This window comes from Rhipicephalus sanguineus, chromosome 4, assembly GCF_013339695.2.
Source record: "Rhipicephalus sanguineus isolate Rsan-2018 chromosome 4, BIME_Rsan_1.4, whole genome shotgun sequence".
Classification (NCBI taxonomy): Eukaryota; Metazoa; Arthropoda; class Arachnida; order Ixodida; family Ixodidae; genus Rhipicephalus; species Rhipicephalus sanguineus.
The window spans coordinates 27,424,155-27,450,244 of NC_051179.1; the positions used below are offsets into that span (position 1 = coordinate 27,424,155).

Genomic DNA, 26,090 nt, shown 5'->3' on the forward strand with positions numbered 1-26,090 from the left:
AAACTAAAGCTCTCTAATTCAACAAGTTCAACGCAGTGTGTAATTAGACGGAGCTTCTTACGCAGCATTACTGGAGCATTGCCTCATGCAAAAGAAAATGATTTTTCGCATTAAAGCCTATTGCTTGGACGTTTCATTAATGTTATGGTAAGCATATATACCACTGTTGTCTTTTATATTATAAGCCCATCACCATTTTTTATGTCTTATCGATATTTGTACTGTGGTCTCCGGCCTACAAATAATTGGAATGTTCATTTGTTAGAACATTAAACTTCGCATCAGCGTTCAGTGCTGAGATATCAACTTCCTCGGCATAACAAAGCAGTTGTTTTTAAAAACTTTTCCTTGTTCTTCGTATGTATTCCTTATATGAAAGCAATGACAGTGGCTATCTTCTTGTATTATTACTTTAAAAGCGACTTATGTGTTCACATTCATTGTAACCATCCTAACATGAAGCAGAACTGCTTTTTCCATTTATGGGTTTTAGCATCACCAAGGAGTGCAGTGGTATGTGAAGGTGTCCTAATGGATAGCAGTTTGTGATTAGCATACATAAATGATAACAGCTAACAGAGTTGTGATCAACCACATTAATGCAGTTGCATTTAACCACTGTCTGCCACTTTGCAATTCCACAGTGGTTGGATGCCCACATGAGTTCCACTGCCCTGGGAACCTGCTTTGCATGGATAGCGGCTACTGCGGCTGCCCACCAACTTTCCAGAGGAAATATGACTTTTGCATAGGTAAGCTCGGCCTGCAATGGGGTCACATTATGAAATGAATTAGCATTCTGCGCACATCCCACCAGAACTGCAAAACCGTAAACATCATGGTTAGCTTAAGGCTGCTGACATTGTCACTTGCACCAGATATGAAATGTAGCACATCTGAAAGTGTTTTGTCTTGATAAATACTTTAGTTATTGCATAAACAGGACCGTCCTCGCTTGCATACGTATGGGGGTTCCTTCTTCTCGCGTAATTTTGTTTCTTTGATGTTAATTGTGTCACTGCACTTAATGGCAAAAGTGGTAAACGTTGGTTAAATTATCTTTCCATTGCAACAAAGAATTACTTTATATGCATCCACCCTGTCCAAATAATATTTCCAAATCTTCTAAGATGTTTCATTACACCAATATGCTTGAACCTTACAGCAGTGATGTGTGCTTGATTGAGCCTTCCATAGTCCAAAGAATTCTTTTATCACTCATTCAATGTAATTGCTATCTAAGTGTCATTCGAACTAGGCCATTACAAAACTTTACGCTTGCACCGTCAGCTTTTTTTATTAATGGTATAGCTTGGCAGTAAAATGGTGAAACTACGTTCGAGGTACAATCATTAGTTCGTCTCTCCACACTGATGTACAAACCAGTCGAAGTCAACTGGAGGTACTTACTGGTATTTAAATGTCATGAATTTCACAGCTACCAGCCGGAACTGTTCGACGACAAACCCGTGCCCACAACATGAGGAGTGTGTCTACACTGGAAGGCAGACGGGATTCTGCGTGTGTCCTCGTGGCTACAGGTTATTGCCTAATGGTGTCTGCAGAGGTGAGTGCAACTAAACAATTGCACCATTGGCCAAGGGCAACAAATAACTGCATTTCTTGTGACAGTTTTCGTCACTTTTTTATTTAATGTTTTTGGAAAATATCTCAGCGCCAACAAACAAGAGCAGAATAAGGATCAGCATTGACAGCACAAAGTGCATTGTCTTGTCAGTGCCTTCTAGGCTGTCCCTGTCTGCTGGCGCTACAATGTTTTCCAATTCCAAATTGAAGCCCTGACATGCCCAGCATTCAGCATATTATTTAGTGTGCTTTTCTCTTAACAACAGGGGCATTGCCTCCATATCTGCATTACCTGAAGCTGGGCTCTTTACGCAGCATAAAATGTTGTTGCAGGATTTCTTTCAGCAATAGCAGTATCTGCCTCCAGGGCCGTACCCAGGGATTTTTTTCGGGGGGGGTGATTGTGTGTAGAACAGCCAATTTTGGCAACTCGTGGTCGCTGTGAAGGCATGCAAATATTTGACTATCACCCGAAAAGTGAAAGAATGAAAAAATTTCGGGGGGTGTCAGAACCCCCTCAACCCCCCCTTAGTTACGGCCCTGTCTGCCTCTATATCTAAGAGGAGTGGTTTACTTTGTAACACGTCCCTGTTCTATTGACCAACCTTGAGCAGCTTTCTTTGATATGTCATGTACCAATCGTGATAGCTAAATGGCTATAGAGTTGCATTGCCACGCATGATGTTGCAGTTTCAATTTGCTGCAGCAGTGGCCACATTTCAATGGGAGTGAAGGGCAAAAATGTCCGTACACTCAGTCTTAGGTGCACATTAGAGAACCCCAGACGGTGAAAATTAATTTAGACTCTCCTCACTGCAGTATGCCTCCATAATATCTGGTTTTAGCAAGCAATGTCGCAGAGTTAAATTATTTTCGAGGATGACCACGCTTTTTTCTTCTCTTAACCACTCGTGTATTTTGCCCACCTTTATAAATCAGACATCAACGAGTGCACGGAACTGACACCGCCACCCTGCTCCAAGACCGCAAGCTGCATCAACTTGCCAGGAACCTTCGAGTGCCAGTGCCCCGAGCTGACCCACGGTGACCCATACAGGGGAGACTGCTTGCCCAGGGAGCCACCCAAGCCAATTTGCACAACGGACGATGACTGCCCGTTGCACGAGGCGTGTGACCTCGGAAAGCAAGATTGCTATGGTGAGGCTTTTCACTTGTGCTGGGGGCGAATACTACTTCGCTAACATGTGTCAGCTTGAAGAATGAAAAGGGGAGTGGCTGTGGCCTGCCTGGCAGATAGCTTTAAATGACAGATAGATGACTGACAAATAGCTTTGATGACTGTGTGCTAGCAAAAGAGCTGTATTTTGAAATTCCCTGCTTCTTTCCTTCTTTCTTTCTTTCTTGTACCTTCTGTGTTTAACCAGCAGTGGCTGACCATAAAGTATAGCATGATCGTCATTGTTGATCTTGAAGTCGAATCAGTCACTTATTAACACTGGGTAGACAAAAAAAAAATTTACCAGTTATTGGCTCTACACAGAAAGACTGTTGAAATATCGGCGTATGAGTATATCGAGAACATGCGTTGTTGGCAGTGTCATGGTAAGCGACACGCACTAGTCAGATTAGGTTATTTTCCCGTCTGAGAGTATGAAAGAATTCATAGCGAATGCTCAGATACATTGTGCTCAAACATCCCTATTCTAATACGTCCATTTGTTCCAGTTTCACAACATTATAAGGGTATCGCATGCTCAGTGAGTCTGTCAATGACTCTGTAAGATTGGAAGTGCAAGGCTAATATGCAATAGCACTTTAATTTGATTACCTTTTCGCTCTCTTTTGCATTCAACACAGATCCATGTGTTCAAGATCCCTGCGGTTTTGAGGCTGTCTGCCGAGTTGAGAACCACAAGACTGTATGTGTGTGCCCTCCGGGCTACACTGGCAACCCACTTGTGCGCTGCGTGCGAGGTAATTGCCATTTTATCTTGCATATTTTTGGGTGCAATTCACAAAGCTTTGTATTCACAGCAAATACATTCTACTAGCACTAATTCTTTGAATTCAAACAAAGGCCAGAGTTCTTGGTTGGTCAACTATATTTCTTCATGCATATTGAACACACACTGACTTCGTGGTTATTAGAACTTCTCAGCTCGCAAAAATACAGCAAGAAAACACTGGAAATTGACATTCGACATTAAAGTAGTCGTGTATTGCAAACAGCGCCACTATAAATTGGTGACAGCTCGTCACTTTTGCAGGGATCAAGTTGTATGCACATTATTTCCACATACCAATTCTGGTCCAATTTCGTCTTAAAATGGTGTCCATGTATTTGTATGTGTAATCCATGATTCTGTTTAAGATCGCTTCTTATTCACCGCTAGACGACTCAAGCTTTTAATAATTAAAGAAAAATTTTGTTGTCTCCAGAAGTTTAGATTAAAGCAAATTGACTGCAATTAATCACCTGTACGGGCCCTCTCATGTATACTAAATGCGAGAATCATTCATTCTTTCTCCTACAGTGGAGGTTTGTGGAGTCGACTACAACTGCCCTGGCAACCTCGTCTGTCTCTCAAGCAGCACTTGTGGATGCCCACCAAACTATGACCGTGTTGGAGAGTACTGTATCTGTACGTATTCCATCTTACCAATCAGCACTGTATCTGGGTCTTTCTGCGTGCCCTCTCTATTTTGCAATGTTTTATTTTACATAATTACCAATCATGTTTCCTTGCTGCTTTTTTTTTCACCTTCCTATTGAAGCTATGACTGTATCGTTCTATGTGCACAATTACTCAGTTTATTTGATCTTTTCCATGCCTTATGCAGCATTTCAGCATATAGCACACTACGGTCAGTCTCATTTGTTCGTGTGTAGGCCAGCATGACCGTACTTAAAATGTATCACTTCTTTGTGTGCGTATGCCACTGGTTACAGCTAGATGGCTGTATGTATCCTGATTCTATTAGCGTCTTAATAATATTAGATGAACCAACCTAAGAGAAGCTGCAATAGACTTAAGTGCATTGAAACTTGCAGATACAAAATTAGCACGTTGTGACACGTGCAGCCTTCAGTTTAATATAGCAAGGTGTTATCCGCATGTTCTGAAATGTTAGCAAGCCAGCATTCGATATCTTGATCTAAATCAGAAATTGTACAAGCATGAAAGTTGTTTATAAAAGCCCTGTTGTTCCTCTGTCACTCGCTACACGAGATCTACGATATTTTCTTGTCACGCAAGTGGCCCGTGAGCAGGTTGTCCTGTTTATCTGACACTTCATTCGCTCTGTGCGGGCATGTTTTAGTACTTCTAAGTGGAAAATAAAACATCTTTAATTGCGTTCCCTGACCTCATTTCATTCTCTGTATCTCTGTACAACCCCCAGTGACAAGCAGGAACTGCACGACCACCAACCCGTGCTCTCAAAACGAAGACTGCATCTATGTTGGCCCACAAGAGGGCTTCTGTGTGTGCCCACGAGGATACGAGCTTCAGCCTAACGGAGTTTGTCGAGGTGAGCGGGCGAGACAGCCTTTTTCAGCACTCCCGAGCCATTGTCCACCCACTAATGTGCATAATTAACTTGCCTGCAAGGAGAACAGAAAGGAAGGAGCAATTCATAAGAAGAAAGTAGATAAGCAATGTTTTGATGTCTGTGAGGAAAAATATTATCGATCCAGATATAAAATGCATGTGTGACCATTACAGGTGTCCCACTGCATCAGATCATGGCAGCATGATAAAATATGATGATGGGTGTTGGGCCTTATTGAAAGAAAGCTTCATCTGAAACACAAGTACCTCCTTTATAAGCATATATTCTTTACATGCCAACATCATTCTGACGCTAGATTTACTTCGTTACATCTGATAATCGATTATATACCGGTTTGTTAATTTGAGTTTTGATTGCAAATGCACTTATGATCAATAAGCACATATGAAATACAACATTGTTAGCTTGGATAACGAATCCACGATATAGTATGTAGTTAATATCTAGCTATGCATCAGCAGATCACAAGGTGGCAAGTCCTTGCAAGGAGTGGGAAATCTCTCTGTGCATTCTATAATGCTAATTTAGTGAAAACAAGGGCATAGTCCTCTGACATTACGACATGCTAATATTAGTGATGGTGAAAACTTAGTTGAACTTGTGTGGCACTCTTTAGCCACATCTGGCCCTTGCGCCAACAAACACAATCATCAAAACCTTGTTGAATGAAATACAGTAGACTCTCGCTAAACAGAATCTGAAGGGACCAGCAAAATATTTTCCGTTTAACAGGAGTTTCATTTACTGAGAGATGAACAAGAGTGCAGGATTCAAGTATTAAACCAATCATATTAGAGGCAGTTGTTCCATTTAAGCAGCAATTCCGTTCAAGAGATTTCTGTTTAGTGAGGGTCTGGTGTACCTATAATGAATCAAGCTTTTTGCTTTCCTCTGCGTCAGCGCATAGGGAAGAATTTGTAAAGACAGAAAAGTGATGGCGTGACACACCGGCGCTGTCCGTTGCGCACATTAACGCCTAACGCCTTCCTTACCCACTTTTCCCATTTTCAGACATCAACGAATGTGTCACAATTCACAATCCATGTGCACCTGGAGCGAAGTGCGTCAACTTGCCAGGAAGCTATGACTGTGTCTGCCCCCCTGGCACCGTCGGTGATCCATTCATTGGTGGATGTAAGTAATCAAAGATACGCTTAATTGCAGAGGTGGCACTTTAACAAAGCCACCCTTCTCCAATTGCATATGGTGACTGTTGCTGCGTGAATGTTGCTTGGGGGACACTGTACTGAGCTGACTGACCATGCTCGACGATAACCCTGTTTTTTTCGTTCCAGGTAAACGAATCACAGAGGAATGCCGAACCAACGATGATTGTCCCTTGGACAAGGAGTGTGACGTCAACACTCATCAGTGCATACGTAATTATCTCCATGTTCTTACTAGAAAGTAACAAGCCAAAAGCTTGATTTTATTATCCCACCTCCAAGTATCACTCCAGTCAGTTTTACATTGGTTCAGTGCAGATCAAAATTCATTGTTGCATTCTGCAAAGCTCATTTATCGCTTATTGCGTGGACTGTCAAATCAGTGTTTTACTAGTAGTGTTACAGTATCTTTCAAACAATGATTGTGATAATTGCTGCATAAAAAACATAGTTTTATTACTGCAGCGACTAGCATTGATCTTCAATAGACCATTTTCAAGCAATCCCAGAACCCCCCGCGGGCGCGCGAAGCACTATGGGAAAAGTGTGTACGGCGAGCCCGCCGGCTGTTCCGTCGCTCGCTGCTCGTTGGCGCTGTGGGAGCACCAAACGAAAAAAACGCGTCGCTGATGGCTGACTATTATTAAATCCTAAATACTACACGTCTGCACGCACCTGCATGTATCTCTACGTATGAAATGTGAAAGGAATGATGCAGTCAGTGTAGGTGTTACCGAGCGGATGTATACCGGATGTAGCAGTTAAGCGGCATGCGAATTATCACGTGCCGATAGATGCAGTCAAAACGTGCTATTGTGAGCAATGTGAGCTGGAACACCGAATTCGTATTTATTCAATGATTACTTGTTCACAAGCCGCTATGGCATTTAATGCCATAGCGGCTTGTGACCGGTTTTAAGTTAACCAAACGGTAGAGGTGTTATGGTGTTCAGATATAAGATGATTATTTGATTTTAATTGACAAGTCACGCGATGCACAAAGAAGTGAGCACATTCTAAACGTGTTTAAAGAAAAAGGAAAAGGGATGGGAGTAGAATTCACTTGCGAGATGCCTTACTCTGATAATTGGCAGTTTCTTGATTCATGCCTTTAAGTTTCACTGCGGATCATGTCTGCGGGCAGTATAGTCCGCGTTCAGCGAAATCGGTGTTTAATTTCGCGTCGTCGCATTAGAATATTGTTAAACGAGGAATCGTGATGTTATGGTTACGCACGGCATTGGAAAAAAACTTGCGCACATAAGATGAGCAATAGTTTCCAGCTGCAAAGTGATCGCCTTAAAGAGGCGGGATATCCTGCGTATCGTTGCATCGGTTTGCGAAAATCGGTTCTCATGGCAAAGAAAGATTAATACGGACGTCCACCATCCGTGAATAATGAAGAAACTAGAAATATTGCAGTTATTCCACATATTTATAAGAAGTCGCATGGCCTGAAGAATTTAGGGAAGCGATGTGGGGGTGAAGGTTGTGTTTGCCGCCCCAAATAAGCTTAGTCGCATTAATGTCGCCAGGGTTCTGCAGGGGGCAAAAAAAAATGCGGTCAGAGGCATGCCAATTGTTTCGTCAATTGTGTAGGAGTTCACCCCAAATTTCTCTTTCTTGTGTCCACATATACATTGGCCAGACTGGTCGATGTATTAACATGCGCCTCAGCGAGCGTCGAAATTCACTTAATGGAGCCGTGTCATCTTACATCGCTATGTCAGTCATGCAAATGTAATCCCATCTTCGAAAGCACAGTAATTTTGTACCATCAACCTAATCAGACAACGCGAGAAATTTTGGAGGCATATCATGTCACAAATAACGCGGCACGATGTGTCAGTCAACCATCTCAGTCATTTAAACACAAGGAATTCAAATTTATTAATCGACCGTGAACACGCGCCTTGGTTCTTTGACTATTTGTGCCTCATTATGACATGCGCAATGCACCCCCAATTTTGTATATATGCTTTTTTAAAATAAACTTTGAGTTGTGGGTTAGTGCTAGATGGTTTATGCGTTTTCTTCCTTGTACTGCTTTTTTCTTTCTTTGTTCCAAGTATTATTCCAACTTGTAGTTGTAGTACCAACGAAGGTTAGTAGGCAGTTATCGTTCTTTACATATATGGTGCGAGCGACGCAGTGAATATATCTCATTTCCCCAAATGCCGACTACACGATGTCGATAGACGTTGATTCCAATTAAATGCATCTGCGAATCATACACCGCTCCTGCACTTCACAGGCAACCGAGTTGTGTTTTTTTTTTCATTTATGCCGTAAGGCGCACCGGCGCAAAAAAAAATAATAAGTAAAAGGTGCCGCTTCTGAGCCGCTCAGCTGGTGCAACAGTGGGACAGATGGAAATCGTCGAGAGGCCGTCGCAGCTAAACACTGAAGTTCGTGATTGAATTGCGCAGTCACATGTTGCACCTTGCCAAATTCACTGCGCCTAAGATGTCCTGGCACGGCGCAAGCGCAAAGCGTCAGCGCGAGGCCCGCGCGCTCGTCGCGGCGGCTGCTGCGGCGTACACACTTTTCCCGTGAGCGCTTGCGCGTCCGTTGGTGGTGCTCGTGTGCTTGAAAATGGTCTATTAATGACATCAATATTCCGGCAAAAGGAATCGAAATCGATTGAAAATTTTTCTCTGACATAAGAAGTATTGGCCAGCTCAACTCATCAATTTGTTTTTGCTTCTCACTTACAGCACCTTGCCACGTTTGTGGTCCAAGCGCACTGTGCACAGTCACAAACCACGTCGCCATATGTGTCTGCCCTCCCGACCTCGTCGGTGACCCGTACGACAAGATTCACGGCTGCTACAGAGGTGTGTACGATAGCCAGCTGTTAAACCAACAGCACGTAATACGGAGATTCTCTCTAGGTCAACAGGCTAAATCTACAGACAGTGTATGCCTCATTCCTGTAACTACAGATTATGTTCTCAGCGCTAGCCCTCAATACACACACACTCTACAGGTCTGGGCTCTTTCAGCCCACTGCCAAAAGCCTGTTTTCTGAATAGCTTTGATTAGACTCTCACTGTCTGAGGTCAAATGCAAAATTAGAGAAATGCAGCTTCAGATATTGAACTGCATGTTAAAAAACATTCTCTCGTGTAAATGAAAAAAAAAGAAAGAAAAGCTATTGCAGAATTTATACAGAGATTCATCAGTTACCTTCCGAGCACTTTTCAATAGCTAGAAGCTCATAATATTAAACAACTTGTTCAATTGATCAACAGAAAGATTAACTTATATTTTTCTGGTTATGAAGAAGCTGTTAGGCCACATGCATAAGCCTTTCTTGAAGGCAGGAAGTCTCAGGAGCCACAGTAACCTCCTATGTTTGGCCATAACTTAATCGTCAAAGAAATATAATGTGAAAATTTCTGATCAAGCACTTTAATATGAGATATCTCAGCTTCACCTGCATGAGTTCACATCTCATCTTTGTCACCATTGTTGTGCCTATGCCAGGGACTTAATAGCTAAGGGTATTAAGGGATAACATCGTTCATTGCCCGAAGCTTACAGGCTCATAGTTACATTGTGAATAACACGATAGCACATTGAGAACTACCATTTAAGAAGTAGTGCGCACATGCTCACTAACAGCAGTCTGATTACCAGGCGCACTATCGCGGACACAGCAAACACGCCTTTCCTCTTTTGCCCTCAGGAGTTCCTCCCCCACCACGGACAGAACCTCCCGGTCCTGATATTCCTCCAGGTGGCCTTGATGGTATGACACCCGGATTCCCATTCCTTGCCTCTTTCACTTAGGTCTTACGATAATGTCGCACAGAGGTAGCCAAACTGTGGCTGTTCTCAAACTGGGTATTTATGGCTTGCGGCTGCGGCTTCTCTGTCGCGCTGTCATCGTCCACCGTCATTTAAATACGCAAATTTTTATGCTAGGTCTTGCTCCTAACTTGGCTGTTTTCGTGAACTTGTGTCAGAAACAAGAAAATTAAGTTTTCAAGTGCAGGAGTGCACCTAACTTGGCTCGTTGGTACATAATTACGACAGAAACGAACAGTGCTAGACACGGGACAATGATAGGACGTGCAGATGCTGTGGTCTCTTTATTTTTTTTTGCTTGTTGGTCTTCTGTGTGAACCTTCTGTATATATTGCATTTCCCAACAATAAACCACTTAGTTCAGTGCCCTGTCTGTCATTCTATCACCCTCCCATGTCTAGAGCTGTTTGTTTCTGTTGTAAAGTTTCGAAGTACTTATAGCTTTCACATTTATAGACTCCAAGTTACACATCACCCAGTTGGCTGCTTCCTCGGCAGAAAAAAAGTACGCCGCAAACGCCGACTACTGGCTGATTCCATTCGTGGGTGCCTCTCATTAGACTGACCACATGTGCCTTTCTCCGCAGTTATGTGCCTGGCCGATGGAGTACAAGTGCTGGTTCAGCTGGACAGCTTCAACGGAGTCATCTACGTCAAGGGCCACAGCCAAGACGCCCAGTGCCGCCGCCTCGTGACCAGCAGCGAGCGCGAGACGGTCGACTTCAAGGTGCTCTTCAACACCTGTGGCTTGGTACACATCAACGGGGAGGCCTCCTTCGTGTTGGTCATCCAGAAACACCCCAAGCTGGTGACGTACCGTGCCCGGGCGTACCACATCAAGTGTGTCTACAACACCGGTGAAAAGACTGTGACCCTGGGATTCAATGTCAGGTACATCTCGCTTCTCTTTTTTCTCAAGTTAAATAAAAACAAAAACGTATAACAAGTTCTTAATGTGTGGGCATGAAAAAAATACTTATAATTCTTTAATTAATTTGTGTACATTGCCCCAAAATGAAAAAGCTTGCCTAATTAGAAGTAATTTAATAAACCAGAAATTACAAGACAAATTTTCACTGATCAATATCTTGAATTCGTGTTGCTAAGAACTTCTAGAAAAAAAAACAGTGCCAGAAAAGTATTACGGTTCTTGTGTAGCTTCCCTGCATTGACCTGTTTCTTCTACAACTGCTAGACTCTTTGGCACTACTACATATTTCATGCCCATTGAGGCCCTGTTTTAAAAAGATGACTTGTGCAAGTTGTAGCACACACGGTAATCGCATCATCTGCTTACACTTCCCTTTATCTCTGTTAATCGTCACGTCCTGAAAACTTACATGTATATATTTTAAATCTTGTTCTTGCAGCATGATTACCACATCTGGCACGATCGCCAACACGGGTCCTCCACCAACTTGTCAAATGCAAATCTGCACTGTGGACGGCAAGGAGGTCAGCAGTGCTGAGATCGGAGACGACCTGCTCCTCAAAGTCACAGTTCAACCACATGGTATGACCTTGCAGAAATATCCATTTGAGCTTGGCACTAATAAACAGTGTTAAGCAAGCACACTGAGGTGGCCTAAAATGCAACGTACAGGGGCAAAGTGCGCTATACAACCCTCAGAGTCAAACCTTAATGAGTACTGTCAGGAATAACAAAATACAGTAATTTAGTTGCCCAAGCTTTAGTTTATTGAGTACTCTAATGCTGTGATAAGACCGGTATTGCAAGATAAAAGACAGCATCAGTTACATGGAAGCAAATGTTGATAATGAGAAAGAGCGAAAGACAAGACAAGGTGAAAGGCTTGAAAATAGAAAGTGCACTTTTAGTCTGTCTCTCATCTTTCATACTGTTTCATTATTCACGTATATGTATCAACACTGATCTCGTGTGGTTACTCTGATCGCATGACTGCATATTAAAGATGATGCAAAGTGCATTTGTGTGTGGCTTTTGTGTGTGCGTAATCAACAGAACACATCTTCCTAACCTATAGCAAATTTTTTTTCACTGGCTTATACGGTACATTTGTGATTTATCTTGGTTGTAATGTAGGCGTCGTTGCGTTGTGGGCTGTGCTGTAACAAGCTTCATACTATGGCGCGATTTTCCTTTTTGCTGAATTACCACCCCGAGAAAGCATATCACGTTACATTTGGCAGCACAGCTAATCATTTGACGCTCTGCCCCTTGCAGAGATCTACGGTGGCTTTGCACGTGGCTGCATTGCCAAGACTATGGACAATGAGGAAGAGACACAGTACGAGGTGACAGACGCCAACGGCTGTGCCACCGACAGGTCGATATTTGACAACTGGGAGTACGATCCGGAGAACAAGGTGTTGATGGCACGCTTCAATGCCTTCAAGTTTCCCAGCAGCAACAACCTGCGATTCCAGTGCAACATTCGAGTCTGCTTCGGATCGTGTCCACCTGTAAGTGTTGGAAGCAGTCGCGCTGAGACAGTTGTTTGTGTATTCCATGTTTACGGGAATGGCAAGTCGAAAAGCAAGATCAATGCCTTGAATATTTCGTAGAAGGGCTTGTTTCAGTCTTTTAGCCTTCACTGAAGCTCCTTATTCAGGCATTCAAGTCATTAACTGGATTTGGCATCCAGTTAAGTAGCATATCATGAATCCCGACAGTGTTGCGGCATCACCCAGATGCTCTTAAGCTTAGTTCAAGCTTTAAATCTACGTAAAAGTTCACGATATGCCCCATGAGTTATAAAACTCAACTTACTTAATTTATACTTATCATGGTCTGTCCCATTGGCTTGTGGCTTTAGCATGCTGCTGCAGTTCACAAGGTAGCAATGTTGGCCTAACACTGCCGTAGTCTGGGCCAATGTTGTTCCTTATTGAATTGACCCTGCTTCTTGTGCTCTTCATCTTTTGATACATTTATGGACTCTGGAAGCTTCACTGAAGTGCCATTAAAAAGAAATCACTACTTCTTGCAATCAGTGGGACGACATCAACTTGCGTTTGTTATCTTTATCAGGTACACTGCGACGGTGTTGATGCCTTTGGCCGACGAAGGCGTCGACAGGCACCAGGCACAGACCTGCAAGTGGGCACCTCCTTCCAAGAAGGGCAGCTTCGACAGGAAATCATGGTGCAGTCCAATGCCATTCTGACCTTTGAGAAGAAGGAGAACCAGGTGGCACCCACTGCTGAAGGTGAGGAACTTGCAGGTTTTGTTAACGTGAGCAACACTATAGGCAATGACAGTAATTAATGACACTTCATTGTTAAACCACCACGGAGGGCCAATGTGAAGATATCAACCAACTGTTGTAGCATTTTGAATCGGTGGTGAAAGGTGGCAAGTAAAAGAAAGAAGACGCTTCATTGGGTACAACAGGTTTGTTGAGTTATTGTTCTGCACTGTGCATATGTCAAATCTCGAGGTGGTGCCACATCAATGCTGACTGCCAAATTTAAAAGGCGGGTTGCCTCTTGAACTATCTTTTTTATTTTGCATTTTTCGGTATTCAAGGTTTACACTTTAGACAGTTAGTAGGAGAAGGAACATTACACTATAGGCTGCACCTAGTCTAAGGACATACTTATACTTCCTAAAAGTAGATGAAGAGCTACAAATACCATACAAAAAAAATAAGATGCAACTTGACACTTATTGGAACTTTCCTCCTAACTGTGTTGCTTGCTACCTTTCTCTTGCTGTAGCGGGTCCTGAAATCGAGGAGATTGACAGCGTCTGTCTGCCCAAGCTCGGTCTCATCATCTCCCTGGTGATCACCACTCTGCTCGCGCTGGTCGCCGTGGCAGTGGCCATTTCATGCTGGCTCATGGCATACCGGCGGCGAGCCAAGGCCGAGGGTCCGCTGCCGCACCCGCCAGACTTTCCTAACCCGCTGTACACGACGCCAGAGCCCGTGGCGGAGCCCTCGCCCGACTACTACCAGTCGTCGGTGCCGCCCAGCTTGAGGTAGGCCCGTCCCGGGGGCACCAGTCTCTCCCCCGAGAAGGAAGACCCGCCTGCGGAAGAGAAGCAAGCAAACCGAGGCCCCGCCCCCAACTACCCCCTTCCAACCAGGCCAAGTCATTTTTTCATGAACCCCATCCAACACCAGCCCACCCCCATCTTTACATCATGACTGACCACAGCGCCAACCTGCTACCCTGCCCCCCTTCCCTGCAGTACCTCCAGCTGCAAGAGCAGCACGTACTACACGTTTGGCATCGTCGGGCATTGCTGCTGCTGTGCACACTGCCAGTCACCGCCAGTTCGCCGTGGCCCCTCGTCAGCATCGCCGAGAGCACACGAGCATTTCTGCAGCGTTTGTAGCTCTGTGGCAGCCGGACTGCAGTTTGACGAGGTGTTGCACGTGGCGTCTATTATTTTTTTAAGGCGGGACTTATCACAGCAGAGCAGAAACCCCTTTCCTCCTCTCCTACGACAAGTGCGTGCTGGGTACGCTCGGCGAAGGCAGGTTCAGCACCATAGTCGGTCATGATGCATTAACCTACGACACAGCCAAGCGTGGGGAATCCCTGTGCTTTTGTCGACTCATGGCAGCTACCCAGAGCAACAGCGACAACCTGCGCGTACGCAGGGATGGACTCTAGATTTTTTTGTATGTTGTGTGCCGATGATGATTGTCAGTGGTGGCGGCGACGGCACCGGTGTCTCGCCTGCCTATATGTGAGACCATGTGCGGCGCCTGCCAGTGTAACTTTCGAAGTAACTCAGTTTCACAGGATGCGTGTGTGTGCGTGGAATTTGCGTGTGTGCATCTTATGTCTTGCAGATGCGGTGCATGCCTGTGGCGGTGTAGCCTCATCTGCATCGGGTTCACTGATGTGCCAAACATCCTTGCTACTACAATAATTGTTTTTGTCCTTACGGTCAGAGGGCATGCAGGCAGCTTTAACGGGCCCTTTGCATTTACAGATAGCAATTATGAGGTGCTGGACATCTTGTAGAAACATTAATATGTGTTTTTTTTTTACTTTGCGTCCACGACTGGTTCATGAGTCTCTTTGTCCTCTTGATGGCTAAGTTGCGAAGTTGTCCTCAGACTGGCTGAACCGTTTAGTCTCCTGTAGTTTTTTTCTTCCCAAGGTATGTCCTTTGACGTAACCGATGTGGCAAGAGTCACTCGGAGCTACCACAAGTGACGGACATTCTGGTCTCTCCTTTTCCGTGTTGTCCGATAGGATGCAAGTGTGAGTTTGTGAAGCTGAGTTACTCCGGAAACCCTGTGTCATTCTGGTTGGAAGAAAATAACGGAGATGGTGCTTCCTTGTTTCGAGTGTATTCTGGGGACAGGGTGACACTTTCACGTGTTGCGTGCTTCTCTTGTGGTGCTGGCTTTTCGAATGTGGCTTGTCTCCCCGCCATCACGTCAAAAACCATGCCAGCGTAACACTATTTCCTCGTAAGCAGTCGCAAGCCCGCAGAGCACCAAGCTTGTAAACGACCTCGTAATGCATTCCAGAGCATGGCCAATCAATGGCTGCGACGTGCAGTCGATCTCTAGGCCTTCCTTTTTGTTTTTTTCTCGCATGTGCTTTCAGCAAGCATCTATGCGGCAAGTCATGCACGGAGTGTCCATATCGCAGGCTTGTCAATAAAGTTTTCAAAGTTGCACTTCACGGATACTGGAATCTTCTGAGAAACCCGCAAAATCAGCGTCGCGCTACTTTCCACGCAGCATTGGCCGCCACGACATAGGCGTGTGTGCTGCAACGTCCTTGGCGCACAATTCATAGGCACTCGTTAGCACGCACTCCACTGTAAGCTTTTATTGGTGCTTGTGAACGTTTCGACTTAAATCGAGGAATTTCGCTTCTTACCACATCGTCACTGTGTCACGTCGGCAGGTTGTTCTGCCAGGGGGACCCAAGCCACATTTGACGCAGCCCGTCGTCTGTTTGTTATAATTGCCATTATGTGTTTACCCCGCCTTTTTTTTTCCCCGTGTGTGTGTAGATCGTACTTGCGTGTTTTATTTAAATACTATTTGAGGATATTAACAACACACGACAACTAGTTACTGTTCCTTAGAAAGACCCCGGTCGTACTTTCCCTACGTGCATTTGTTTTTTTTTTCTTTCACTTCCTTGTATCAAACGCCCGCACACACATAAACAAAACGGTGAACAAAGCGAAGAAGCATCATAGAGTAAAACGCTATTTTGCTGTGATAAAGGACCCTGTGTTTTCCGCCTTTTTTATTTTTTTTCTCCCACTTTTGTAACGTTTCCCCTCGTCTCCCGACTTAATGATTCTCGTTTCTACACAGACTCCACAACTGCCAGCTTTCACTCACGATATTTTCTTGTGTCCTGTTGAAAGCTATTGTGGTGACTGGGCCACACAATATATGAACAAAGACACATAAAAGGAGGCGGGACTGGTCCCCATCCTTTGGCAGCTATTTTTTGTTTGTATATTGTGGCAAAGTTACCGGTGACGTTCCGCGACGTGCAAGTCATAGGTGCTGAGAGGCTACGAGCACATCTTTGCACAACCCTTTTTTTCGTATTACGTGGTGCCAAAATTGCTTCTTTCTCAAAATTTTGTAGCTTAACATTTCTTTCTTCTTTGTATGCAGCTTAGGTTGCATTATGTGCCCAATTGTACACAATTATAAATGCCGCCAATGGAATGTGACCGTTTCTTTAAAAGGGCTGTGGAAATATGTGCTCCGCCTCTTAGCAATAATCTCGGTGTTTTTTTTTCCTATCTCTTTATTTTTTGTGGTGTGTACCATCACGACAGCAATGTTATGTCCCGTTTTGTATTTTTTTTTCTTGAATATTGAACTCTAACACACTGCCTGAATGCTAGTGCGTATCAACTGCTTAAAAAAAATGCCACAGCAGCCCTTTTTTTTTTTTTAAATAAAGCATCCTTACAGCAATGAAAATGCCATTTTTACATGCCTTAAAACATTCGCTGTTTTACTTTTGACTCTTCTGTGTATTTTCACTTTCTGCAATAAAGCACATAATTTTTATTATGACTTTGCGCTCATTATTTTCTCGCACTTCCCAGGGCAGGCCGTAACACAGGAGTGGTATGTGTGACTAGAATAACTGTATATGGCTGTATACAGCAGTGGTAATAGGGTATTTAGCAAATACAGTAGCTCTATGTTTGACCTAGCAAGTTTAAATGATTGCATTAAAGGTTGTCGTGTCAGAAAATCTGTACATTCTGCTTAAAAGTATCCACTGATGTGTGGCAACTCTTGAATAGTTTGCAAAATAAGTCGTCTCTACATGATTATTGTTGGCCAAAACATTTATCAAGTGTAGGTCTGTGCCAATTAAACAAGTTGTTTAAGGCAGTTGGCATTGTAAAATGTCGTGCATTATTAACTACGAAATATCATATCTGTACATAAATATAACGTGTGCATGCGTTCACGATTAGAAGCAAAAATATAAAATTAAAAAGTTGGCGCCTGATAGGGAAGCTTGCTGTAGGCTTCCGTGTATTGATGTAAGAGTTCATGAAGAACCATCAATTTTAACAGAATTTGGTACATAAACGGTACACTGTATTAATATAGGAATCAATAGGCGAAAGTTGGCCATAAAAAAAACTGAACCCTTTTCCTTTCAGGAACTTTGCTACCTTGTAGCAACATGATTTGTTTCACAGACTAGCCAGTCATTGTGTCATCTAACAGTAATGACTTACGTCTCACATGTGCATCCAAGGCTCACTGCTAGTGCATTGATAAGCAGTGTGGTTCAAGCAACGTTGATAAACAATAAGACGAGCATTCTGTTAATGCTAATGCTCCAAATATTCTTTGAAGTATTAATTACCTTATGCCTCCGTACTGTCAAGCTTGCAGCGGTGATGCGAGCATTGTAGAAGCATATCATGCAACAAACAGATATCAGGCAACATAAATTGTTGACAAACACATGCGTGCAAGGGCGTCCACAGAAATTTTTCCAGGGGGGTGCACTCATTGGGAGGGGGGGGGGTGGTTCACTACCGTGACGTGACCGGCAAGGTTAGTCAATAATATGTAATAACTTGCAAAGTTGGCTGGCAATCCTGAAGGCCGTTTCACACGGATATGCGGACCTTTTGTGTGCTAACCAACGTGTGCAGCTTATTCCTACTGCATAGAAAGTTAATAGGGAGTCTTCTAATAGGGGCCCCAAAGCACTTTGCGTGTGCTGGCTTTGGGTCAAGCAGGAGCTAAGAGATTTTGAATAGGGTCTGCATCGCTTTGGCCACTCTCCCTATTCTATAGGTCACTCTAGCCTTGGCCAAGAGCCGTCACTTCAGTGGGTGCCGTCATGTTTGTTTGACGCAAAGCTTTTGGGGTAGGCATTGGGGCTCCCGTTAAAACTCAAGAAATAGCGTCCCCAATGGAAAAACCCAAATGCTGTTTGGATCTCGCACATGTGCAGTGGCCTCAACACTATTTCTTTGGGGCCCCTATTTGAAAACTCCCTACTATCCGAAATTCCAGGGGGGAGCAGCCGCCCCCCCCGCCTCTGGACCCCCCTCTGGACTGCCCAGGCATGCGTGTAATCTGAACAGCTCCCTCACCGTACTTAAATTATTTGTAACCAGCTAAAACTTCTCACAAACAATACTGTGGCACGGAAAAGTTTATTGCACCATTTACATATGAGTTTGCAATAATTCATATAAAGTATTGTAGTAAATTTTGCATGATAATCCAAACTTATAACCAAAGTGCGCTCTTACAGCACACTTGCAGGGTATTGTTTTTATTAATTTATTTTGTTAAGTATATACCTTACAGGCCTCGAGACTTTATTTGTGCAAGGGGGTAAGGCAAAGAGAAATATATGTGCATTGGACATCATGCAACATCGATTGCATTTCACTAGGAAAACAAAGCGTTGTATTGCAAAATAAGGGGAAACAACAAGACAAGCTAGTAGGATGACCATGACACTTCTTTGTCCGTTTCATCAAATATTTTGCTCTGTTCCCCCTCAACCAACTATCTGAGCCTCAAGTCTGGCAAGGGTTGTAAAAAGTAAAAAGAAAAAAAAAAGCGTTCAAGTGCATTCTAATGGCTACAGCCAAGAAATTCGTTAAAGGGATACTATACAAAAATTGAATAAACTGATGAAAAAAAAAGAAATCGCCAGGCCTGCGCGGAAAGCGCAGCTCGGTCACAGCGAAAGCTCGAACTAGAGCCCGTTATAAACCCTCTTGTGGCTACTGATACAAGTACACTAAGAACGTATCCACTACGCCACAAATCATAATTTTTGTGAAGTTGGGAAGCACCCACGACGACATTAATCGTCATTCTGCGGAGAAGCGAGGTACCATCTGTAAGGCATTATGAGCAGTTTCTTGGTGGGACGGTTTATGACGATGAAGAATTATGGCTGATCCCTCTGTAATGGGTTGGAAGCTTTAAAGGACCCACAAGTTACGTAATTCGCATTGTGTGATGCCCTGTTGTCATTTCACTCTCCCACCACGCTTTATAACATACGCTAACGTGAGAAAGAGATAGAGAGAGGGAATTAACCTTATTGAAATCCTGAGCAAATGGATCATGGGAGCGGTATGGGCTTCCTTCGCAACCAATGGAAGTACTTTTGCGAGGAACCCACTACGCTATAAATCATCATAATTTTTGTGAAGTACGGAAGCAGCCACTAAGCAATTTTTCTTCATTCTACGCAGAACCGTGGTACATGCTAAACACCTGTAAGGCATTATGTCCACTTTGTTGATGCTGTGGCTGATGCCACAACATTTGTCCAACCTCTGTCCAACCCTTGTCTAACCCTTTGTAATGGGTTGGAAGCATTCAACAACCCACTCGTTGCGCAATTCGCATTGTGTGACGCCTGCTTACAGAATTCGCGTTGTGTGACACTTGGTTGTTATTTTACTCTTCTACCACGCTACATTACGTATGTTAATGTGGTTCCTTCCCGACATGAAGCCTGTATAGGGTCATTTTGCCTCTGAGGTTGAATACTGGGCTCACACACAGAGGGCCCAGGTTCGAACCTCGCTCCATCCTGGAATTTTTTTCTTATATCGTTTTTTTTTCTTATTTCGAGCGATAGTGGTTACGGACACCGGCGGCGGCGGCGGCGGACAACTACGGCGCCAAAAACGGCCCTTGTTGTGATCTCATAACAGCTTTCGCTGTAAAACATCAAAATTCGGAAACTCAGAAGATGCAACTATTCAGATAAACAAAGTTTATTTCACGTATTTTCGAACAGTTGGCTGCATTTTTGGCGGATTGTCAGCGCGCGGCGGCTGCATGCGAGCGTGAGCTGTGACGTCACATTTACCAGGGGCGTAGCCAGAAATTTTTTTCAGGGGGGAGGGGGGGTTCAACCATACTTTATGTATGTTCGTACGTGCATTTGTATGTGTGCATGTATATATACGGACAGGGGTGTAGCCAAGAGGGGAGTTCGGGGGGTTCAAACCACCCGAAAATTTTCGATTTTGCTTGCCTATATATGAACGCACAGACAAACGCACGCACGAACATACATAAAGTATGGTTGAACCCCCCCCCCCCCTGAAAAAAAAATGTTCTACGCCCTTGTATATACGGAAGTAAAATGGAAAATTTTCGGGAGGGGGGGGGGGGGGGCGGGGCCCTTGGCCAAGCCCATGACGTTTCTCGGGGCTCATGCAGGGTGCACGTGTTCCTGTCCTCCTCTGCCCTTTCTCCACCTCTCATTTCATCCCACTCTGCCCTTTCCACAAAAGCGCTGATGCTTACCCTTGCTTTACCCCAGCCGCGGGAGCATTTTTTAATTGTTCGCTGCCGGTGCTATTCGTAGTGGTTCTGGGAACCGTAGTGGGAGCTGAGTGGGTTGAGTGACGCGGGCGACGGCTGGCATTGTTGGCATGCCCGTTTCTGGTGCATGTAACGTCACCAATCGTCACCTCCTCTAGTTCACGGCGCGGCCGCTAGACGCGGCAGTTTTTGAAAAATGCATTAAATTCATTATTGAATTCCTCTTGTTTCTGCCTGAAATGAAGGTTGTGACGATCGATTTCAGCACCGAATCTTTCAGTCTGTCTGAAAATCTTGGCGAAAAAAAATTTTGTTCAGTATCCCTTTAAGAAAATATTTGCGGAAGCCACCGCATGCGCAGTTCGTGATTTTTGTTCCTAGCGCGCTAGATCTAGACAACCATGAGGTGTGGGCGGCTCTCCCAAATATAGACGAGGGAAAAGGTCGCGTTGTTCGCGCCAGAGCTCAAGGAGGAAACAGAAGCGAGCAAATTTCGACAGTGCTGGGCAGCGTATATGTCGCGCGCGCACGTGCCGCCGACCACGTGGCTGCAGCTTAATATCGGAAGACGTACGTTTGACACCGCGAGAATTAATGTTTGCGCTGCGCGTCGTTCATTCCATCTTTGCACCAGAACGGCATACGTCGATCGCCACCATCGATGAGCTCCTATAGCTTCGAGGAAGCTTGCATGCAGACGACATGGACGCGTAACGCCGCGGTCATTGCGCCTGCATGATCGCGCTCACAAAGGAGTGCACAGTAGAGGTGTGCACGGGCTCCGGGTAGCCAAAAGCCCGAGCCCGACCCGGCCCGCGGGCCGGGCTTGGGCGGGCCGATGTATTCACCTCGGGCCCGGGCCGGGCTCGGGCTACTTGGAGTTTTATCGGGCCGGGCTCGGGCCCGGCGCAAAGCCCGACTCAAGCCCGAAATATAGAGAATGAGCGGGAATTGTTTTCCAGCACGCATACAGCGCCCTTTCCGCGACCGCCCTTTACCGCTTTTCCTTTCCCATTCTCTGCTTTAAACAAAAGGGGAGCAGGTAAAGCACTGCTCTTTGTTGCACTCCGACAGACAGAGAAGTAACACCACCTGAGCTAGTGACGGCGCCACGTGACTGTTCGCGTTAGATTTGAGGCCAAATCTCATATGAGTGAAAATGCACGCGACAGCGACGAGTGACCCGACGTAGATCGCCTTCGTGCAAGCTTGCATGGGCATACCCCATACGTGACGGCTTTGGCGAGCGAACTCCATTGTAGCTGTTGTATAGCAATTGTGCCGCGAACAGTCTCTATTAGAGACTGTTCGTCGTGTGTCGTTTGATACCCAGGTGAAAATGTGCAACTGGGAATCCAACTGGTTTCAACTGGTATTAACTGGGATCAAATGGTCCCAGTTGCAGTCCAACTGGCCCCAGTTGGAAACCAATGGGTCCCAGTTGATTCCAGTTGCAAACTGGTTCCAGTTAGCAGCTGGTCCCAGTTACAACTCAACTGGTTCCAGTTGATTCCAGTTGCAACTGGTTCCAGTTAGCAGCTGTCCCAGTTACAACTCAACTGGTCCCAGTTGATTCCAGTTGCAACTGGTTCCAGTTAGCAGCTGTCCCAGTTACAACTCAACTGGCCACCAATGGGAACCATGACCAGTTGAACTGGAAGCAGCTGGTCCCATTTGGAAACCCTAACCAGTTACATTGGAAGCAAGTGGTCCCAATTGTGCGCTGCTAATGGGGTGTTTAACCGAAAATAATGAAAATAGGTGTCTTTCTCGAATAGTCAGGGCCGTCACCAAGTGCCCCCCCCCCCCAAAAAAAAAAAAAAAGATTCCTGGCTACGGGCCTGATATCCAGGCTCCAAATAAACAGTGATTCCGCTTCATTAACCGCGGTTGAGCAGAGCACTCGATCGGCTTCTCATGTTGAAACGAAGATCATGATCGAGCGAGGGTGACGAGACACACGTGGCGCAACGAAAGGGTTTTTCAGCGCCGCTTTACCGTTCGGAAATATTTACCGTCGTGGTTAGCACGTAGCTTTTCTAATCATGCCACTTTGATAATCTAATCACGTTAACGTACGCTGTCAGCAACTCGCGCGGCTATAATGTTATAGAAAAACTGCGTGTCGACCACGACAGTACAGTGTCTCCGTACCTGCCCTGCGGTAAACAGGCACTGGTAAAGCACGCTAAAGAAAAATGTGCAAACGCACGATGCTTGCGTTGCGAATGAATCGACAACACAGCAGCGCCTAAATAGCGAAGGCGTTGTTAAACACCATAGAATAATACATAGAAACTGCCATGAGACCGAAACCGGCATAGAACAGCCGATTGACCAAAAAAGTGAACCGGTGCGCGACGTGGCGCCAGAGATGCGGCGTGGTAATTGTTATGAACTTTTTTTTGTCACGTTCCTTGCTTCTACAGAATGTCCTAACCTTAAAAAGAAGCTTTGAATAATATTTAAATTTACAGCAATTTATGCTAAGCAAGACAAGTAGCGCTATAAAAATACAGGCGAAAATAATGTGGTGCAAACCAGGTGCAAACGTCGTGCGTCCGGCGCGCCATCCGCGCTCGCCCGATACGAAGACAAGCCGAGCTTGCGGCCAAGCCAGCCAAGCTAAGCCAAATAGTTACTCGGCGCACGCTTTGTGTAATCTCGGCACGTAGCCTGCTTACACGTGTTTGCTTTAGTGTATTTCCGCGACGAGAACGTGAAGGCTATGTTCAACGTGCACCATAAGAACTCAGCCACAAATGTCTTGGATTATGACTCTACAAAGTGGCACCAAGAACAATGGCAAGACGACAAGCTTACGTCAAGGCCCATGTGCTCCGATTGTTCGGTGAGTTGAGTGCATGGTATTACTCTTATTTAGTCTGTTTGATATTGCCCTTATTTTTGTATTAAAAACGTGGGACGAAGCAGAAAGATCGGGAAACAAGTCCCTCGTCCTCCGTCTCTGGTATCTGATGACAGCGGACCAGCGACGCTTCAGTTCAGACGCTTTAATGGAGGTTGAATTATTGCACACATATATTGTTGCAGTTTGTTGTTGTGTTTGACTCTATGCACAAAGAAACATAAGCGTAGATCAGGGCTGAAGGACCGGTGCCCTGCTCGTGAGTGTAGTTGAAGTCTCGCAAAACCCTTTGTGTACTTTATGCTCAGCGTGTGTGTTGAGCCAAAAACGCGTTTATCGCCTCTTAATAAAACGCTCTAGTCGATGCGGTGTGTGCGTTGGCGTGCGCACCAATCGGCTTATCAAACTTGTTCAACATAACATCATAAGAACGATATAATTCGTCACAAAATGTGCGTAACATATGTTCATTGGTGCGGTTTATTAATGCTGTTGGCTTAATTGCATAAGCATGTAACGTGCAGCACGTGTTTTAGCCAACTCATTGCAGCCTGACTGCTGTGTTGGGCTTGCAACGATATGGAAACTAGGCTGCCTTGACTACAGTCTGTTATATCTTTCTGACTGCCTCATCGTGAATCTACCATAGCTTAATTTAATTACTTCATGCCATCTTTAAGTTGACATTTAGTGGCATGCTCTATGCATAATAGTCACCACCATCTCGAAAAAGATAACCATACAGATTGTAAGTGATTATTGAAATAGTTTGCAGTAATTCATGCTTGGGTGAATCTCAAAGAACACAGGACGCAAACATGTAGACAGGATAAGGCACCACTCATTTTTTTTTCTTTTGCCCTCTCTTCTAATTTCCTTCCTCGGTTGCCGCAAAATTTGCAGATATGCTGTGTTCTTTTACGCAATAAGCCATAGTTGGGTGTGTAATATTTCACTCAGCCTTTCGCAACATTGTGAACATGTGCGGTGAACCACAGGTCTGGATAATTTTTCACTGTACCCCCAACTTTGTACACATTGCTATCAAAGTTAAAGTTCAATAAAGAAGTGTTACGGTTTTTCTGATTTCATGGCTCTGTTTATTTTCAGAATTTTGAAGGCATTTCCTCGAGTGCCGCTGCAGCTGCCCAGAAGAAAGTGACACAAGACATAGTTGCCTTGGCAAAATGGTCGCCGACATCATGAAGGGCCAGCATAAGCATTTGTAGTTTTGATTATGAAAATATATTTGAACGTATGCCTCATTCATCCACTGTGATTATCATTGCATGGGCGCTGCTATATTGCAGGCCTTCTGCATGACGACGGGACACCCATGAAACACTTACTCAAGGCTAATTCTAATAGGGCAAAAAAGGACAATAGGACAAGCGGGCAAAAAACAATGACAAGCTGGGACCAGCTGCAGTGGGGAAACAACTGGGACCAGCTGCAGTGGGGAAACAACTGGGACCAGCTACAGTGGGGAAGCAACTGGGACCAGTTGCAGTGGGGACCCAACTGGGATCAGCTGGGACCAGTTGCAGTGGGGACCCAACTGGTCCCCACTGGGAATTGTTCCATAAACCATTTGAACTGGGACCAGTTGGGACCAGTTGCATTCCCAGTTGCAAATTTTCACCTGGGTAATATTTGATATATATGCTCAATAAAATGCCAAATTACCGGAAAACGATGTTTTCTTTTCGCAGCCAACCTTCAAAAAGCCGGCCGGGCCGGGCCGGGCCGGGTCCGGGATTGTGTTTCCGTACGTCGGGCCGGGCCGGGCGGGCTCGCAGCCCTTTGCCGTCGGGCTCGGGCGGGCCTTCGACAAAGTCAGCGGGCCCGGGCCGGGCTCGGGCTCGGAAATACGGCCCGTGCACAGCTCTAGTGCACAGTGGCACAGCAGTTCAACCATTGCTCTAGTAACCCATAGTGTCCCTAGATATGCTACGCAGGTAGGATGCTGTGTCCCGGGAGCATATACAGGGACACAGCAAAGTTTTATCTCAGCGCCCCCCACCCCCACCCGGCCCGTTGGTCGAGTCAAAGACAACATGCTTATTAACAATGGACGAAAAAAATGCAAATGAGTGATACGTGTAGCTTGCCCTTGGATCCTTGGCTTTCCGGGAGCAAAGATCGATGGGAATAAGTAAACAACTCTTGCAACAGCGCCTTCGGTCGCCAGTATCGTCAAAAAATTATGCATGCTTCTGCTATATTGCAAACACAATGTAGAGCAGAGCTGCTAGAAGCCTAGTAAAGTACGTAGTACCAAACTCCCTAATCGCGCGCGCCTAAGTGCGCCCCCCTAATCACCTAAGAGGGGGGGGGGCGCAAAAT

General features: G+C 45.0%; 1 protein-coding gene and 1 long non-coding RNA gene across 2 annotated transcripts in view; both read left to right on the forward strand.

The window, feature by feature from the left end:
* The window catches only part of LOC119389671 (uncharacterized), a 324,685-nt gene extending 307,578 nt beyond the window's left edge, over positions 1–17,107 (forward strand). Inside the window, 15 exon segments of the mRNA XM_037657032.2 lie at positions 645–752; positions 1,439–1,567; positions 2,527–2,745; positions 3,406–3,522; positions 4,083–4,190; positions 4,951–5,079; positions 6,133–6,255; positions 6,417–6,500; positions 9,005–9,124; positions 9,979–10,041; positions 10,688–10,991; positions 11,471–11,613; positions 12,307–12,545; positions 13,114–13,291; positions 13,803–17,107. Of these exon segments, the coding sequence (XP_037512960.2) occupies positions 645–752; positions 1,439–1,567; positions 2,527–2,745; positions 3,406–3,522; positions 4,083–4,190; positions 4,951–5,079; positions 6,133–6,255; positions 6,417–6,500; positions 9,005–9,124; positions 9,979–10,041; positions 10,688–10,991; positions 11,471–11,613; positions 12,307–12,545; positions 13,114–13,291; positions 13,803–14,068 (2,330 nt within the window). The 3' untranslated portion in view covers positions 14,069–17,107.
* Positions 17,108–23,570: 6,463 nt separating this feature from the next.
* LOC125758020 (uncharacterized) lies at positions 23,571–25,009 on the forward strand. The gene is made up of 2 exons (XR_007415732.1): positions 23,571–23,726; positions 24,855–25,009. It is a non-coding gene; the product is annotated as an uncharacterized LOC125758020 (long non-coding RNA).
* The last annotated feature ends 1,081 nt before the right edge of the window (positions 25,010–26,090 follow it).